The sequence below is a fragment of the Pipistrellus hanaki genome, assembly GCF_964339955.1.
Source record: "Pipistrellus hanaki genome assembly, chromosome: 10".
In the NCBI taxonomy this organism is placed as follows: Eukaryota; Metazoa; Chordata; class Mammalia; order Chiroptera; family Vespertilionidae; genus Pipistrellus; species Pipistrellus hanaki.
This window is the reverse complement of record NC_140512.1, coordinates 30,601,374-30,621,262: the sequence shown is the minus strand read 5'-3', so window position 1 is coordinate 30,621,262 and position 19,889 is coordinate 30,601,374. Positions and strand designations below refer to the sequence as shown.

Here is a 19,889-nt window from a genome sequence, read left to right as displayed (position 1 = left end):
TTTATGACATTGTCAGTTTATAACTGTTCAGTAAACCATTCGGCCCGCGATTTAGGCTGGATTTTAGATTTTGGCCCCTTCTCTGATTGAGTTCGACACCCCTAGGATAGAGCGTCGGCCTGCAGACTGAAAGGTCCCAGGTTCAATTTCGGTCAAGGGCATGTACATTGTTTGTGGGCACATCCTCAGTAGGGGGTGTGCAAGAGGCAGCTGATCAATGATTCTCTCTCATCGATGTTACTAACTCTCTAGCCCTCTCTCTGTAAAAAATCAATAAGATATACTTAAAAAAAAAAAAAAATCCAAGATGGGAAACTGTGACTCTGTATTACCAGAGAGTCATGGGTTTAAACCACCCTGTCTGTGGGGAAATGAGGACAGGAAGACTATGGGACTTGAACTCCAGAAGTAGGTAGAGGCCCAGGATCGCCTACAAACCAGGTGTTCCACACTCCCAGCCCTGTCACCCCCAATCTCCCAGGCTCCGTCTGCTGTGCCACAAGCCAACTCTCCAGCCTGCAAAGCTGCTCGGTGCCGACACAGAAAGGGTGGCCTGTTTAAATCAGCCTGAACTGACAAAGATGAAGCAGACCATGCAATTCAGAATCAGATTTCCCATATCACACGGCATTTTTGTGGTAATTCTGTGAAATTCAAGTTGGATATTAGAATGTCAGTTTAAAAGGAAACTGGTTATTAGTAAAGGAAAACAGGTGTTTGAAAACCACCGTGAACGTTGGCATGTGAGGGAAAGGAAGCATAATAACTTAATGCTTTTTTTTCCACTTTGCTTGTAAATGAATAGCCATTCCCTGTCAATTCTCACCTCCACGCCACTCAAGACTGTGTGTAAACCAGCAAAGATCTCCAAAGGAAAAACATTATGCACACTGTCAAGGACAAATAAACTATGGCATCAATCACAGTGGAATGGAATGGAGAAATGCAAGATGCCAGAAGGCTAATATGCAACTGTAATTACGCTTTACTTTGTCGGAAAATAATTGTTATAATCTGTTTCTTGGGTCTCCCAAGCCTTTTACAGGGGTGGGGGATGTCTGGGCACGGGCTGGGCTGTCTGAGGCCTGCAAAATCATTTGGTCTGGCCCTGCCAAGGCATTGGGGGTGAGTCAATTAAATGTTTGACCAAATACAGTAGGCTAAGTCTTAAGCTAATAATTTTATATGGCCCTCAAATGTTGTTATAAAATATCCAACTGGCCCTTGGCAGAAAAAAGGTTCCCCACCCCTGCCTTAAGAGTATGAAGCCACACTTATTTAGATTATGAGGCATCAAAATAAATTCTCTTTTCCTCTAAATTTTTCTTTTGTAAGTAAGGAAGCAGCTCTGGTTTCTATACACATAAGCATCTACTATACAAAGTTTCCTTCTTGGAAAAGTATTCCAAAATATCTTTAGCACCTGATTTTTGTACAAGGTGTGGGCTATTTCTACACTTCATATCAAGTATGATAAGAGGTGTGTTTTTTTTTTAGAGGGTGCTGTTTATCAGTGTGACCCACCCCTCAGAATTAAGTAATTTTCCTTCCCGCACCCAACACCCCGATACCCAGGATTTACCTCCTTTTTTTTCCTCTCCTCTTCCTTCCTTTTCTTCTCTTCTCTTATCTGTGCCAAGCGCTGTTTTTTGCGCTCTAGCTCAGCTTTTAAGTCACTTTTGTCAGACATGTTGGTTTCCTTGGAGGGAAAGAAAAAAAACAAAAAACATGAATTTATAAAAATAACTTTTCTGCATTATCATTGCAAAAATTATTCAAAAGGAAACCCAACTTTGGGGCAATAGCAGGTTGTCTTCTTTAGCCTATTTCCCAGAATCAAAGAAATGGGTCACGTTAGATCTGGTCTCATGCTATATAAAATCTTCCCCCTTTTACGTATATATAAATATTTGCAGAAATACAAATGTTATAGTCCATTCTGGTCTGACAGATAACAGTAATTTCAGAATAAGCAACACATTTTCTGTAAGAGTTTCTTAAATAAACAAGCGATAACTAAGTAAAGAGAACCAAAAAGAACCATCATCATGACTTTCAATTTAGATGATAATGGATCAATTCATGCCCACGCGGAGAAAAGAAAATAGACTGTCATAAACCCTTAGAGACATGTCCTGCTCAAATTCCTACAGACTCAATAAACATTTCTCCACTGACCTTGGACACACGAAGATTTCATGTTGCTTAACGTTATATGCATCAGGGAAGACAGCCACTGAAGGCCAAGCATGTTAATTTTCTTTTTCTGCAGAATTCCTCCTGAACTGTCACAATTAATTTCATTCCCCAGCACAACCCTAGTTCTAGAAAACTTACATTTACATACTGAATGCAATATTGCTTATTCTGGCACTTTGCCTTTTCAAAGCAAAACATGTTTGTGAACAGAAGACATGGGAGACAAATACCAAGGCAAATTCTTGGGAAAAATTTATCTGAATGAGACCTAATTTCAATGTTAATGGTGATGGTGATGGTGATGCTGGTGGTGATAGTGCCAGGAATATTTTAAAATAAAATGAGTTTGGAGAAGACGCTCAGCCATCACCAATGATGTTTAGTTGGGAAACTAAGAAAAATGGAAACGCTGAGAAATGAAGAACCTCCTATGACCCAAATTTCTAAAGTAAAGTATAAAAAAACTAACCATAACTGTCATGAGTACTCATTTGCATATTTTTTGTATATAACTATGATGGACATATTATATATCCCTAAGAAGATGACAGAGCAATAGAAAGGGGGGAAAAAGAGCCATAGATTACAAAATAATGAAAAAATCCTAACACTTATCATCATCACCTTTAGAATATAATCAAATCATCATCATCTTTAGAATATAATCAACAACCTGCAATCACCCAAAGACAAATAAACCTGATTGAGAAGTGTCCCTTACTACTATACATATTTCTGCTCATATTGTGATGGCAAAGATTTGTAAAATGATAACAATAATAATTACAATAACTGATCGCTGCCATTCATGATCACACTCTGTCTTTATTTTTCAACAACTGTTTTTGAATATTTAATCTGCGTCAGGCACTCTATAAACATCAGCATACAAAGATGAGCAAAGCCAGGTCCTCTCCTTCAAGGAGTGCATCCTTCAAGTGTGTGGTTGGAGATGTTCTCGGAGATACTGGCTTATTGATTACTGAGCGCCATGCACTTCACACTTATTATCACATGTAGTCACAATAATCCAAGCAGACCCATGTTAGGAAACGGTTACAGGATACCAGGGCAGGAGGAATAGGGAAACTGAGACAGGAAAGCTAAAACAAGGTCAAACAGTGTGGGCAACTTGCAGCCAGCTTGTAACTAACAAGCCATTATCTTCCCCAGCCCAGGACAGGAGAGTAAATTTGGTTAAACAACAACAACAACAAAACACTTCGCTAATGAGAGAATGCAGAAAGGGGGAAGGGGGGAAGGAAAGAAAGGGCAGTTTTACTCCCTAAGCAGAGAAGCCAGCAGTCTCAAGGCTTGGTAAGATAAAGTTGCCAGGTGCTTCTCATGAATTCTGGGAAGGCCACAACAAATTACAAAAAGAGACCTTTAGAATGAATCTGTACCAAAATTGTCAACAGAGGAACTTTGAGACCTACAGACAGGAGGGCATATAAAAAAGTTGCTGTGAGCCCAGCCAGTGTGGTTCAGTGGTTGAATGTTGACCTATGAACCAAGAGGTCAGGGTTTGATTCGGGTTAGGACAGACTTGCACCCAATCTCAGACCTGCACCCGACCTGCTCTTCAGAGTAGCTGACAGCCTGTCTGTGCTTCATAAGGTTTGCTTGCTACCCTCCCCCTCTCCCTCCCCCCCCCCCCCCCCAATAAAGGTGCATGCTTTAATTGCTTTAATAAACTGGCTGTTCCCAACTTTGGTCACAATGACCGAAGTTGGGAACAGCCCCCTCCCACTGACGCAGGGCTGTCCGGTTGTAACACCTCTCTGATGTCGATAAGAGGTGCTTATAACAGAACCATCCGACTGAGTACAGGAGATGCAGATGAATCCAAGTCAAGAAATAGCAACTTGCGTTTGTAAGAATGGATATGTCCAGGCAACTGGTGAAACCTGAGGAAAGAGAAAAGTGAGTTCTGTTTGGGATAAAGAGTGATGGGAAATCAGAGCAACATTTTGTTTTGTTTTTAAATATATTTTTTATTGATTTCAGAGAGGAAGGGAGAGGGAAGGAGGGAGGGAAGTAGGGATGGAGAGGGAAGAAGAGGAAGGGAGGGAGGGAGAGAGAGAGGTATGGAGGGAGGAGGGGGAGAGAGAGAGAGAGAGAGAGAGAGAGAGAGAGAGAGAGAGAGAGATCGATGATGAGAGAATCATTGATTGGCTGCCTCCTGCACTTCCCACACTGGGGATCAAGCCCACAACCCAGGTATGTGTCCTAACCCGGAATCAAACCCTGACCTCTTGGTTCATAGGTCAACATTCAACCACTGAGCCACACTGGCTGCGCTCACAGCAACTTTTTGAAAAGAAAAAAAAAATGACAAAAGGAAAAATAGAATTTGCTTAATTAAGCCTTTTCTTGTCCCTGCTTGCAACTAGAGCAGAAACTAGAAAGAAGGCAAGCTGCTACAAGGCTGGTGCCTCATCTCTCTGGACTGACTGCACATGCACTGGGATGGTAGGTGAATGTACAGTCAGAATGTAGGGGAATGTGGACTGGAGAGAGCACAGTCAAGAAGGCAGAAGTAAAGCCTGGCCGATGTGGCTCTGTGGTTGAATGTCAATCTATAAACAAAGGAGGTCATGGCTCAATTCCCTGGTCAAGGCACATGCCCCGGTTGTATGCTCAGTCCCCAGTGAGGGGTGAGCAGGAGGCAGCCAATCCATGATTCTCTCTCATCTGATGTTTCTCTCTCTCTCCCCCCCTCTCCCTTCCTCTCTGAAATCAGTAAAGATATATTTTTAAAAAGGAAAGAAGAAAGAAGTACACTTGGTAGCTGTTAGATATGGAAGCAAAAGATAAAGGTTCAGTAGCAATTCAACTTTGAGAGATCAAAGAGGATGGCGGTGAAATTGGGAAGAGAAGACAAAGAAGGAAATGAAAAAACAATTTGGGTGTGTGAGACTTCTGGGCAGAAAAAATGCATATATGCAATATATGGACAAAATAAAAAGACGGAGGGGACTGGAGCTATAAAATAGAACTCAGAGTCACTCATCTACAAAGGTCTTTTTAAATCTGAATTGCAAATTCATAGTCGTACCGGGGCCATGAAGATAGCATGAGGGAGCAAAGCAGAGGTCAGCCATAGAAGAAATCAAATGCCAATGGAAACAGCTCTATCCAGCTCCAAGTGATGTTTGACATAGAAAAGTATGGCCCCTAGCAGTCAGATCTTCTAATTTTCTTGTTTCCAGAGAAGCCATAGAACTGATAAAAGTCACATTCTATCTAATAAAAGGGCAATATGCAAATTGATCCTAACAGCAGAATGACCAGAATGACTGCTGGACCAGTCACTATGAGGCGCACTGACCACCTCTTGGTCTCCGATCACTTGATGGCCACCTGAGGCGAATGGAGCCAGCAAGCAGGCAGAAACAGTCCACCTCTCTGTCCTTTTCCCCATCCATCAGGCACCGATCACCCAATGGCGAACGAGGAACTGGGGGTGGGAGGCAGCAGGGTGCAGGGCAGGCTGCAGGCATCTAGGGAAGATGGTCCTGACCGCAGGCCAGGCCTAGGGACCGCACCCATGCACAAATTTTGTGCACCAGGTCTCTAGTTTATCAATAAAATACTGTTGACCAATAATTTTCAACACCCACGAGCCAAACTTACTGACAAGAAAAAACTTGAAACTAATTCCAGAAGCTATCTAAGAGGTTACTGCCGAAGTGGGAGCCATTTTGATTTATGTTTCTGACACTTTTTCTGCTGTCGAAAATGAAATGAACAATCAGAAAAAATCACTGTTAAAACAATAGTTGTGTCACTCTATGCTGACAGCAGCCAGTGGAAACTGCTAAGTTTCCCTCTCCTCTACCTTTCGCCAGCTTTCTTCAACCTTTCTCAGTCCATCAAAGAGCAGGACTTGGGCTAAGGAGCAAACTATGTAATAAGGATGTCTTATGTTTTTGGCGATTTTCTTGTGAAGAACTTCATTCCCTAGTGGGAAGTATGGTGTAGTCTTGGTGCATTTCTGAAAAGGGCAGAGGTCTTCTTCAACTGCTATGTCTAGCAATGTTGGTCATTTAAGTTGGCGTTACCAGCCATCTAGCCAATATTTTTTAAAATAAGCAACAAAAGTACCAAGGGAACTTTTAAACAATTATATTAAGTGGTGATGTTTCAAATAACACACTTCGCTTTTTAAAAGTAGTAGAGGCATAATGTTAGACAACTAGAGAGTGCTTTCTTAACTATTTTTGGTTCTATTCCAAAATAAGCACTTTGCATCAGCCCTTAGGACCGTAAGAATCTCAAGAAAATGCCTCATAAAGAGTTTGGAAAGCACACAACAGAGTAAATGAATGGACCTTTACACATAATAAAATGGTTTAAGCAGGGGCATTAAATGTAACGGCAGCACCGAACACCACAGGTTGGGGGTAATGCCATTCTAATCCACTAAATGTCCCTGCATAGCAAACAAGGCAAAATCAAGGAGGAAATCACAGGGAGTTATAGAGCTTCTTGTGACTAATATGGGTCCTTGTAAAGGCAATTCTGATGCTTTTAGTTTAAGAAAATGCAAGTCAGAGCTACCTGCTGCTAATTATTGTTTACTTTCTTCCAATACACACAAAGCTGGTCTCTTTCATTTACAAATGGTAATGTTAGAGAGGACAAAGGTTGCAAGGTCAGAGCAGTCCTAAATGCTATTCTTGCTAAATGTTAAAATGTAGCAAAACTGTATTTTGCAGATGCCTCTGTAAACAGGATGACCTCTAGGAACTCAAGGCATAAATATAGCCGACGGCAAAGAAGTCACATGAAATTGACCACATAGAATATATGGGCAACTGCTAAAGCTCTCTTTCGGGAAGCAGAGCTTTGGATATGAATCCCCCGCCTCCTTTTCATGCAAAAGGTTCAGTAAATAAAAGGGCAACTAAACAAAACTGCCTTGTGACAAGCACACCTTGTTTTTGAATAGTGGTGACCCCCCTGAGTTCAGTAACAGGAAGGGGTCAAGTAAACAAATGAAACCCACGTCTATGTGCAAGTCTCCTCTTTGTCTGATCATCAACCCACTCTCACCCAACTGCCAACTCCACACAACTCCACTCTGGCTTAGGAACAATTACCACTCAGTCTCCCTCAGCTCCATCCATTCCCATTCCGTATTCAGCTAGCCTGAGTGTGCCTGCTCAGCTCCCCTCATGGCAGAATCCCATATTATAGACTTGCTATATTATTATTATTATTATTACTATTTTTTTCCTTGCCAACTCTTGCCCCATCATTAATTTCACCCTAATTCAATAACCAAAGTCATCACTCTAAGTTCATTGCAATCATTTAAAAAATGTTTCAGTAAGAAAAATATGAAAGGTATATGTAGCATGGTACTGATTTAATAGTAATACAATCAGGGCAAGAAAACCCAATGTGCACTCCTAGAGATTATCTTAAGGCATTTCAAGAGAATAGAAGAGTCTTCTTACTCTAAGTGGGTTATAAATGGAAGGTATGTGGTTAAAGAGGTGTGATGCAAAGAAAAAGTATTTTTAAAAATTAAATGTAGTCATGGAATTTATCAGCAATAAAATTCTTCTCGATTTTCCTGTTGAACACAGGAAGAGCAGATCAAGCAGTCCCAGGTGGCATCTTCCCTGTCTTACCCACTTGGCCCAGAGCCTGGAGAGGCACCTGGAGAAATAGCTTCTTGGAGTTTCATCATAGAAACGGTTCCTGGACCCTAATCTCAATAAAATAAAGAATGGGGAGATGAAAGAAGGAGACCAGGAGAGGAAAATATGAATGTTAAGAAGGGAAGGAACAAAACATAGGTCATGTTCACACCGACAATTCCTACCCACTTCCCTTCCCAGTTAACCTTGCATCGCCTTCATGTGTCTTGCGTCCATACACATCCATAAAGAAAGGAAAAGTTACAGCTTTTTGGAACCCCCAAATGAGATCTTTTGCCTTCATTTTCTTTTCTTTTCTTTTTTAATATTTTATTTTATTTTATTTTATTTATTTATTTATTTTAACTCAATCTTTATTGTTCATATTATTACAAAGGTTCCTCATTTCTTCCCCCCTCCACCAGGTTTCCACCCCACCCTTTACCCCCTCCCCACCCCCCATTGTCCTCATCCATAGGTGCACAGTTTATGTTCAGTCTCTTCCTGCATCCACCACTCCCTCTTTCCCCAAGAACTGTCAGTCCACTCCCCTCCCCCTCCCGTATCTCCAACTCTACTACAATCAACAGCTAATATTATTCATTATTCATCAGGTTTTTCAATCTCCTTTTTGTTGTTGTTGTTGTTGTTGTTTTGTTTTTTTTAATATATTTTATTGATTTTATACAGAGAGGAAGGGAGAGAGATAGAGAGTTAGAAACATCGATGAGAGAGAGTCATCAATCAGCTGCCTCTTGCACACCCCCTACTGGGGATATGCCCACAACCAAGGTACATGCCCTTGACCGGAATCGAACCCGGGACCCTTCAGTCCCCAAGCCGACGCTCTATCCATTGAGCCAAACCGGTCCCGGCAGTTGTTGTTGTTTTTTAATGAATAAACTTTTACACTTCTAAGAATAAATTTTAAAGTCTAATAATTTTAAACCTTGTTTTTTCTGCCCTGGGAAATTGAGAAGCAAACTTGTTTACATGTAAACTTGCCCTTAGGCTATCAGAAGGTGTAGCCATTCAAATGTAAATGAACACATTGTTTAAAGATAGCTGCTGGTTGGATTACCTGTTCTGGGTGGGAAGGGCTTGTCCTCCCCTTTCTCCATTAAAATTAAGGTGTTAGCTTTAAAACCTCTTTTTGGCAAGAGACCTTAAACTTTCAGAACTTTAAATTTTTCAGATAGTAAATCTGGAAATGTCTTTTGTGTGAAGTGTATCCTTGGGCATGTGGAGGTATCTATTATTGATTTGAGAAAATGCTAAGTAACTGATTTACCATTTTGCCTTCATTTTCATGTCTGCATAAATCATCATGGGATGGTTTGGTCCTGTCTAGAACCCTCTGTCTAACAGAGGGGAAGCAAAAGGTTTAGTTCTGTTTACACAGCTGCCGAGTAGCAGAGCCTCCCAAGACTTAGCTTTTGAACAATATAGATCTCTATTTCCTTCCAGTTCTCTAAGTTGGCAGCCATTTGAGATTCCATTTCTAATGCTGGCATATGCAAATTACTTTTAAACTTAAAGTCAGAATCCTAGTAGGTTTAAAATTATTGCCCAGCTGTTGCCAGACTCATTGAAACAAAGAAAAAGAAGGAAAAAAAAAACAGAAACAAGTTCTCTCTTCCTGCCTGAGAACAACTGTTTTTGTCAGCATTTCACTACCAGTTACTGAACGTCTCTTCTGCCACAGGGTAAGCCGGAATTCCATCTTTCACAGCCTTGTTTCACCTGCCATAAAAGACAGCTGCCTCCTTCCACCTGGATGGGAGGCGAATGGATGAATAGACCACAACCCTTAGTCCATTTTTACAGCTTTATCACAGTCAGTAAATAGAGGGCTCCAGACCTCTAAGGAGGAAGAACATGAGCAACATGAGAGGGTTACTTGTGAAATTTTTACAGCCATCAGTACTGTGAAAACAAAATTGTTAATAAAACCCATCTCATAGCAGGAAGGTACCCAGGCCTGGTCTACTTATACTGTAGATGAGCAGTTCTCAAACATTTTGGTCTCAGCCTCCCTTGAAACTCTTAAAAATTATCAGGGGCCTCAAAGGACTTTTGCCTATGTGGGCTACATTTATTAATTTTTACCATGTGAAAAATTAAACTGATAAAACCTTAAATATTTAAGAATCAATTTTTAAATAACAACAATAAACTTGTTAACCATTAACATACAGTGTTTATGAAAAATAGCCAGGTTTTTTAAGACCAAGAAAAATAGTAAGAAGAATGTAATTCTCTTCATTTTCACTTCTCTCTTTAATATCTGATTAACTGGATTCTTGTAGCTGCTTCTACAATTCAGTTTGTTTGGCATGATGCTATTTTTGTTGTGAAGAAAAAGCAATGAATAGCTTTGAAAAAAAAAAAAAATATATATATATATATATATATATATATATATATATATATATATATCAGAGAGGAAGGAAGAGGGGGATAAAGATAGAAATAGAAACATCAATGATGAGAAAGAATCATTGATTGGTTGCCTCTTGCATGCCCCACACTGGGGATCGAGTCTGTAATCTGGGTACGTGCCCTTGACCAGAATCAAACCTGGGGCCCTTCAGTCTGCGGGCTCTATCCACTGAGACAAACCAGCTAGGGCACTGAATAGTTTCTTGAAATAATTGTGGTATTCTTTGATGTAACACCAGAAGTCCACAAATAGCAGTTTCTTAAGGTTTAGTTGCAATGTGAACATGGAACTATCTCAATCAATGAACTTTTTGTACTATTATATTAAAACCTACTGCTCTATCTTAAACAATGAACGAATATTTTATCCATGGATGATTTTAAATCATTATGCATTCATTGTTTAAAAAATTATGCAGACTTTTCAAATGCTGATACATTTCATTGTACAATATCCAAAAATCAAATTTGGTAATATCACTACCAAACACTTCAGATAAGTCTGTAGGTATGATAAAGCTGTCAAGCTCATGTGGCAGATAAAAGTTTCCCCAAATTCTAAATTTTATGTAAACCTCAAATTCTACCATTAGCAAGAAATATTGTCAATTGTATTTCTGAAGGGATGAGCTCATGCCATTGGTTTTTGAGGTAATTTCTGCCAAATGCCAAGCCTAAATAACCATAGTTTGTCTGTGAATTGTGTTTTTTAATATATTTTTAAAAAATATATTTTATTGATTTTCGCAGAGAGGAAGGGAGAGAGATAGAGAGCTAGAAACGTCGATGAGAGAGAAACATCGATTAGCTGCCTCTTGCACACCCCCTACCAGGGATGTGCCCGCAACCAACGTATATGCCGGAATCGAACCCGGGACCTTTCAGTCCACAGACCAACACTCTACCGCTGAGCCAAACCGGTTTCGGCATGTGTTTTTTTTGTTTTGTTTTGTTTTGTTTTTCAAGTAAAAAACAACTGTGGGAGGGGAAAAATGCAGCTAATTCAGCTTGCAACTCAAACCAATGCACAAATGCCTCCTCGAGATAACCACTGAACAGGTAGGTAGCAGAAGTAACTTATGTGTCTCTATTTGTCATAGTAAAAACTAATGTTCAAGAGTAGATATTTAATATAACTAATATTATTTCCAGCTTCATGAAAGACACTCTTAATTTTTTGTTAACTGTAAGTGTGTGGCAGTGAAGTTTAATGCCACTGTCTCAATTCATGCTAAGGTACCAGCAGTTTTACCCATCACTGCTTTTTCACCATCATTGCAAATGTCAATAAAGAGAAAAAGACAAATAACATTTTATATTATTATGAAAATAGTTTTGACCTTACAGCTTCTCAAACACATCCTGATCCCCAGGGATCCTCAAACCAAACTTTGCCTTATCCCACTATGGAGTGTAGTCTAAAACCTATAGAGATGTTTATTGACAAAATTGTTCTTAAGTGTTATATGAATAACCTAAAAAGAGGAGGTTAGGACTCTTTCTTTTGAAGAAAAGAAAAAGCACAGCAATATCAATGAACATAGAAAATTCAGGTTACTGTCAGATAACTATAATTATTTAGAAATTTCAAATATCAGTTAGAGCCAAGACTTCTGGATAAAACTTAAGGAAAACTTAAGTTAGAGAAAGAGTGAAGCCTAAAAAAAAAAAAAGTTTCATAAAACTGTATGAAAGATTTCTCATTTTCTCATTCCTCACTTGCCTAAGCCAGGTAGTAGGCAAGAAAGAAAAACTAAGAGCCTTCTCTCCATACCCATTCTCCTTCTCCCCCAACTCCTCACCCCCTCCTCCCACACACAAAAATTAATGGCCCTTAGTCTACCTAAGTGAACAAGATGGTTGTTGATAAAATATCAACTTCTCTTTGGTATGAAAAGTTTTATTCTTTTGTACTTTTAATTTTGTTAAAGTTACTATTATACATGTTTATTTCAGGACAAGACCTTCAAAAATGATATTACCCAATATCGGTATTTTTTCCCTTGAAAAGGGAAACAGAGATGCAGTTATCTAAGTTCCCAACTATTAAATGGATGAGTTTGAAGGGAAAACACCAGGTCTTCTTCATGAATACTTTACTAAATAATGCTTCATTTTCAGTGTTTACTTATTCACAATTGTATTCATTTTAGTCAAAAGAGAGCTCTTCTGCCGAAACCGGTTTGGCTCAGTGGTAGAGCGTCGGTCTACGAACTGAAAGGTCCCAGGTTCAATTCCGGTCAAGGGCATGTACATTGGTTGGGGGCACATCCCCGGTAGGGGGTGTGCAAGAGGCAGCTGTCTATGTTTCTCTCCCATCGACGTTTCTAGCTCTCTGTCTCTCTCCCTTCCTCTCTGTAAAAAATCAATAAAATATATTAAGAGAGAGAGACAGAGAGACAGAGAGAGAGAGAGAGAGAGAGAGAGAGAGAGAGAGAGTCCTTAGGAAATGAACATTTCAAGTAGTATCCTTGAAAGAGTATGTAAAACTAAAGATGGGACTGTTTGAACAACTAGGGGGCAGTAGTTTGGCATTGCCTCTTCTTAAAAGGCTTTTATGGTAGATTCCATCAGTAGGCTTCCTGTGTCTAGTCTTGTGATCACTCTCTATCACCACCTGGTGGCAGTAATCATAAATTGCATGAGAGAGCTGGCAACTAGAGCAAAACTTTGTGAAATTCCCAGTCCCAGCACCAAAGCCTGTGTAGACCCAGACGCTGCAAGAGTTTCATCCACATATGAAGGGTCTGTTTCTATCAACTATTATTTTGGAGAGGGGGGGAATCTCAGTACATACATGCAGTTAAACATCTATGTTAATCTTTCTAAGCTCCTTTCAATATTATTCATATTGAGTTAGCTCCTGACTGGGAAATCAGGCAATAGTTCCAAATTAAGTCTTTAGTATCTCTCTTGTTGGCTTGTTGAGCTATATTTAAGATTGCTGTGTCTGCATATTTCCTCTAGTCCTACTTTCACTACTTCACAATTCTGAGCTACCCAAATTAGACTGTGTAAGCTGTAACACGAGCAGCAGCAGCAATTGTGGCACATTAAACAGGAGAGACTCTCAAGCACTCAGCACAGAGGCCCATTATGCTAGAGAGAAAAATCAATCCATAGGGCATCAGCTCTCTCATCTAGTTAACAGAGTAGAGATGAGAGCTCTTCAAACTTCAAGGGCTCAAAAGTCAGTCATCTTTGCTAAAAAGTTCTGAATTTTTTTAAAGTTATTTCTGACCCCTACTGTGCATTCAACCATTTCATTAGAGACTCAACATAGTTCTCTTTGACAAAGGAATTGTTCTTCAATTAAGAGAATCAGTCATTCATGTCTTAAGAGTATCTTCCTTCAGGAAATGCTCAGATGCTATCAAGAGTCCTTAGGAAATGAACATTTCAAGTAGTATCCTTGAAAGAGTATGTAAAACTAAAGATGGGACTGTTTGAACAACTAGGGGGCAGTAGTTTGGCATTGGATCCCTAAAAACTAGGGCAAGGAAGGAACTGGAAAATAGAATCAGAAGAAAGGGCTGGTTAAGAAAACTAGAATGAAGAATGAGGCACAAAGAATCCTGTACAAACACCTAAACTTGGGTCAAAATAGATGGGAATGATGTGACATTTGCCTCAGTCAGGTATCAAGTAAAGAAGCCACAGTGGATAGAGCGTCAGCCTGTGGACTCAAGGGTCCCGGGTTCGATTCCGGTCAAGGGCATGTACCTTGGTTGCAGGCACATCCCCAGTGGGGGGGTGTGCAGGAGGCAGCTGATCGATGTTCCTCTCTCATCAATGTTTCTAACTTTCTATCCCCTCTCCTTTCCTCTCTGTAAAAAATCAATAAAATATATATTTTTTTTAAAAAAGAAGCCAAATAAAGAAGGCTCCCGCCACTACACTTTGTATAATATGAGACTAGGTATCTGTGCTCCTTGAGGTTTGAAGGCACTTCAGAGCAAAGAGAAAGGAGCTTCTCTATATAAATGGGCACCCAAGGAGCACTTTATAGCGGGCAACTTTTCCATAGACCATGATATGAGCTGCCTTTGGAACATGCACTGTGGTGCCTCATATTGAGCATGTGGTAGGCATTCAGTAAACACTTGCTATTATAAGAATGTGTTAATGATGAACTCTGTGTATTGGTCCCTATGTTGTTTACTTCTTCATAGCCAACTAGGACCATTCATTAGCTTTGAGTTCCTACCGGAATATCCAATTGCTTTAAATATACCTCAAATAAGCATACTTCTAGCCATGTAGAGCTCACCTGCATTTCATACCCTGTAAAATTGCACCCAGTATCTGCTAAACATAGATGGGACAACCCTGTGGCTATAAGAAACCTTTAACTGCTGCTGCCCTGGGGAGTTCTCTGGCCCAGAGACTCCCTACCTTTCTGCTGAGTGGATACATAGCCTCCCTCTCTGATCCCCTCTTATCTTTGTGAGGGGTGGGTCCCTGCCACTCTCTCTGGAAGGTTTCCTGCTATGAGCCATATTCCCTCTCATCCAATCCTACCCAAGTACTGTCCAGTAAAGTATGTTGTGCAATGCCGCCACCTCATGGTTCTGTTCTTTCCTTGATCAGGCCTGAAATCCTCGAACTCTCCATACCTGAACTGTCAATTTTAACTAGCCCCCTAAATTTTACTACCTAATAGTTCCAATTTTGCCCTCACCTATTCATGCCTATTCACACTGCCCCATGCCTGTCTTCACAATGCTCATCTGACTACTTCAGTTTGTTATGATTAACTTTATTTTTATTTTTAATTAAATTTATTAGATTAACATTAGTTACTAATCTACACTAATAAAGGAGAAAAATGCTAATTGACCATACCTTCGCTACACCCACAGCCAATCAGAGCAAGTGTGCAAATTAACCAAACAAAGATGGTGGTTAATTTGCTTACACTGAGGGAGGAAGGAGTGAAGGCTGAAGTCAGCTTAGAAGGAAGAGGGAGGAAAATCGGAAAGCAAGGTGGCTGCCAGAGGGAAAGCTAGCATGGGGCGGGGCATGGCGGGCGGTGGCAGCAACACATGTGGCTGTGGCAGCTACTAGCAGGAATCTTTCTGCAATGGGCTCCTAGTATTAAATAAGTTTCAGGAATACACCTTTATAATACAAAATCTATATACTTCATGTGTACCGTATGACCCAGTAATCCCTCCTCTGGGTATCTACTCCCAAAATTTGAAAACACGTATTTGTAAAGATATATGCATCGCTATGTTCATTGCATCATTATTCACAATTAGCCAAGATATGAAAACAACATAAGTGTCCTTTGATCAACTGTTGGATAAAGAAGACGTGTTACAGATATACAACGGAATACTACTCAGCCATAAAAAAGAGGAAATATTGCCATTTGTGACAACGTAGGTGGATCTTAAGCATTATCATATTAGGTGAAATAAGTCAGATGGAAAAAGATAAGAACCACATGAGATTTCACTGATGTGGGATATAAAACAGAAAGCAACAAATGGAAAAAAACAAACAAACTCACAGGTACAGGCAACAGAAGGCTGGCTACCAGAGGGGAAGGTGGTGGGGGAAACAATGCAGTGCGCTTCTAACTGGCCTTCCTGTCTCCGTGCTCACATTGCTCCCTGGTGATCCTCCACGTCTTCCACGTCATGGAGGGTGATCTTTCTGTCACTAAAATCTGATGAGTCTGTTGTCATCACTAAAACACATCAATGACTGTCTGAGTTGAAAAGTGGGTCCCACTCTCCATCATGGCATATAACAGTGTTTTTCAACCTTTTTTGGGCAAAGGCACACTTGTTTCATGAAAAAAATCACGAGGCACACCACCATTAGAAAATGTTAAAAAATTTAACTCTGTGCCTATATTGACTATATATAAAGTAATTCTCTTGAATAGGAATCAAATAAACACAAAGAAAGTATTTTATAATTACTTTATTATGAAATATTAAGTAAACAAAATAGTGAAAAATTATAAAATTCTTGTCTTGTCTGCACCTACGGCACACCAGGCAACATCTCGCGGCACACTAGTGTGCCACGGAACAGCGGTTGAAAAACGCTGGCATATAAGATGCTCTCATTGTCCATCTCTCTATTCACTTATCCCTCCTCTCCCTGATTCACGTTTTACTGGCATGCACTGAAGCATAGCAACCTCCATCTTGAATAAAAACTGCCGTTTGAAATTCTCTGCTATTGTTAGTCCCTTGTTTTGTAAACTCTGTCACTTTTAGGCAGTCTCTTATTCTATAAAATGACTTTTTTAGTTTGGATAATAGAAAAAATAATCTGTCTGACCTTGCAAGCTAGCCATCTAACATAATACACTAATATTGATAATAATTCCTATATTTTTATGCCAACTGTTGGTTCATTGTGCATTCAAGATTATAAACTGTCTGTAACAATAACCTATACAGAGCTCTTTTTGAAATCTTCAGACAAAGAGATCAAAGGTATAAATAGAGAGAACTTCCTCTAAGGGTTTGTTCAGAATTTGACAGAGGTATTCTGCTCTGAACCCTTGCGCAATAAACGACTCCTAATTAATTGGCTTGTTAAGGCGTCTGGTATCTAGCGCGCTGGTTTACGATATAACAGTACCAAACTGTCACTTTCCTCTGTACCTTTGCAAACTCCAGAAATGTTCTCCTCACCGTTCATTCCTTGATGACTCCCACTCATGTTTCTGTCTCAGCTCAGTCACTTCCCCTCCAGAAAGGTCTCGTATCAGACCTGGGCCAAGTACCCCTCTGGAGCATCCTCTCCATGGCCTGCTGCAGCATGTATGACATATTCCATGTATGTGTGTCTATGTTCTGTTTGTGTGGTTCTCTCCTTCTGTTGCCCTGAAAGCTTCTCTAGAAGCAGGATCGTGTCTAATTTCTCTCTATACTTCCGGTGTTTAGCAGTGAGTGCTCCATAAATGTCTCCTGAACTGCTAATGAAGCATGAGGCAGAAACATGAAATCTCCCACAATTTCATTATCAGCATCGTTCTAATAATCATTACCTGGGGTCAGTACAGTAAGCTTTTAGATAGCCAAACTCAGAAAAATTCTTCCTTACTATGCAAGAAATCTTTTTTTCCAATGAGGGGTGTGTGTATGTGTGTGTGAAAGGGAAGGGGGTATGTTGAATTCTTTCATTCATTAGTACAAATGTACAACAAATACATAATTAATTCTAACATTGCCTCATCTATCGAGCTATTTTTTCCTAAATCACTATCATTATGTACCTATTGATAGCAATGCTTTTCTGCCTGCTTTACATTTTAAATTTGTTTTCCCACTCTAAAAGGATTATTTAGCAAAATCTATTCAACTTATAATTGACAGCCTCTATTATCTCAATCATCAAATTCAGCAATCTACAATCTATCACCCCATATGCCAGGATAAATCTGCTGGTTGGGCTTTCTCTTTAAGAGATGTAAAAACATCAGTGCCGTCTATTGTGCTTAAAGCTATTTCTCTGAGTTGCTAAAATGTTAAATGAACATGTGGGGCTGATGTTTAGCTTTGACTCTTGAGTCCTTGGCCTGATATCCCGAAAAGAGGGCCAGATTTTCTGTGCAGCAAAGTTAAATCAAGACAGTGGGCCTGCCTGGAGTGGGCATTCTATCCTGATAGCAAATGTAGGCAAATTCAAACTGCCCAGATGTTCTTGTAATTCAGACAGAACAAATTTAACTACCATACCAAAAGAAATAAAATCAAGACACATTAATAAACATAAGGGGAGGGAACATTTTAATGCTTAAACAATAAAGTCAAAATAGATCTTCTCAGTATAAATCAGCAATATAAATGTTCAGAGTCAATTCATTTTAATCACCTAAAAAATATGTTAAGAGATTTCCACATCATAAAACCACTTAATTCAAAATTCTGCAAAATACTCATGAAGTTGTAATGAAGCCTACCTCATTTTTAAGGACCATTGGTTCCCCTTGAAGTTATGATGAGTGGAGAAACATGTAGAGAAGGGACCTGCTAAGGTAATACTCTACCCTCTCACCCAAAGCAAACGATTTTGACATGTGAAAAGCCAAGATTCAAACCCAAAGCCCCAGAACACACACTCTTAACTCCTGAATTTGCCTGTCATCTTATGTTTCTGATCTTCTCTTGTCCCACACTCTAGTGTGTCCATGGAAAATGACAGCTTGAACACTTGACTATTGGTTTATTTCATTTCTTTTATATTCTTTCTCTGCTGTAGTCACCCACTGTATATCAGCAGTTTTCCTTCTCAAGTTTGTTCTGCATGTGATAAAGAATCAGACAGCTGAGAAAAACACAGACCTACTAAAGATTCCATAAATATATAGTCTGTGCTCACAAGAAGGCAGTGAGAAGGCTCATAGAGTGAGTGACTTATCAAACCATCACAGAGGAGGACCAGACCTGTGGAAAGCAGAACGTGAGGGGGAATCCCAGGCAGAGGAAAGCAGGGACAAAGGCAGGGAGGTAGAACAGAGAATGGCCAGTCTATGGAACAGGTAATTAGACTTGGATGGCATGTTGAGTAGAAATAATGATGGAAGAAGATGAGGATGGAGGTGTAGCCAGAGATCAGATCCCCAAGGGTGAGTGACTAACCATCCCAGTTTGCTTGGAAGTGAGGGGTTTGCTGGATACAGGATTGTCAGTGATAACACAAGGAAAGCCCCAGGAAAACCTAGATGAGTTGGTTACCCTACAGCCAAAGGTCCACTATGCTGCACTTTATAGGTGTCTGAACATCTATGTAGGGAAACAAGAAAGGATCTGAGCAAGTATAAGGCCAGATTATTTATTCCCAATTAGTAACATACCCCACACCAGCCTTTTAAAAAAACGGTTGCATGCCCAGCCGGTGTGACTCAGTGGTTGAGCATCAACCAACGAACCAGAAGGTCATAGTTCAATCTTGGTCAGGGCACATGCCCAGGTTGTGGTTAAATCCTCATTGTGGGACATGCAGGGGGCAGCCAATCAATGATTCTCTCTTATCGTTAATGTTTCTACTTCTCTCTCTTTCTCCCTTCCTCTCTGAAATCAATAAAAATATATTTTAAAAATGGATTGCAACCCACTGGTGAGTCACTAAATCAAGTTAGTAATCATAGGCACCAGTTTTTTATGAGCAAGAGATTAGAATTTTTAGAATGCACTGCACATGGAAAGAGCAAGTACTGTTTCATGGAACTTATTTAGGACACACACACACACACACATTCAATGTTACATATAAAATTATTTATTATTGCTAATTACAGTTTAAAGAGTTTGAAATATATTGGCCTATATCAATTCCAAAATTGGTAAACTATAAATTTTTCTCTGCCTTTGTCCTTTCTCAGCCAACATTCTGCATGACAGATACCAACAGATCATGATGACATTTGCTCAGGAGTCTGACCCAGGCTCTACTACCCTGAGGACCAAGAGATTAGTAACCAGGTACATATGTAACCTGTAATCATTTGCAGAGCACTGGTGGGAAGCTCTATCATAGGAAGACCAATGCAAGCTCAGCTCTACTTGTTTAAATCTACCAGAGAAAGAAAGTGAAAATAAGATAAATCCTTGAATGCTTCAAGGC

The 19,889-nt window shown here is 39.9% G+C and overlaps 1 protein-coding gene across 7 annotated transcripts in view; it reads right to left on the bottom strand.

The window, feature by feature from the left end:
• Positions 1 to 19,889, bottom strand: part of DYNC1I1 (dynein cytoplasmic 1 intermediate chain 1) — a 272,928-nt gene that overhangs the window by 235,833 nt on the left and 17,206 nt on the right. For all 7 annotated transcript variants that reach the window (XM_084896671.1, XM_084896669.1, XM_084896672.1 and 4 more), the window contains exon 2: positions 1,583 to 1,699. In XM_084896671.1, coding sequence (XP_084752797.1) covers positions 1,583 to 1,690 — 108 coding nt within the window. In that variant the 5' untranslated portion in view covers positions 1,691 to 1,699. The remainder of the gene's footprint in view (positions 1 to 1,582; positions 1,700 to 19,889) is intronic.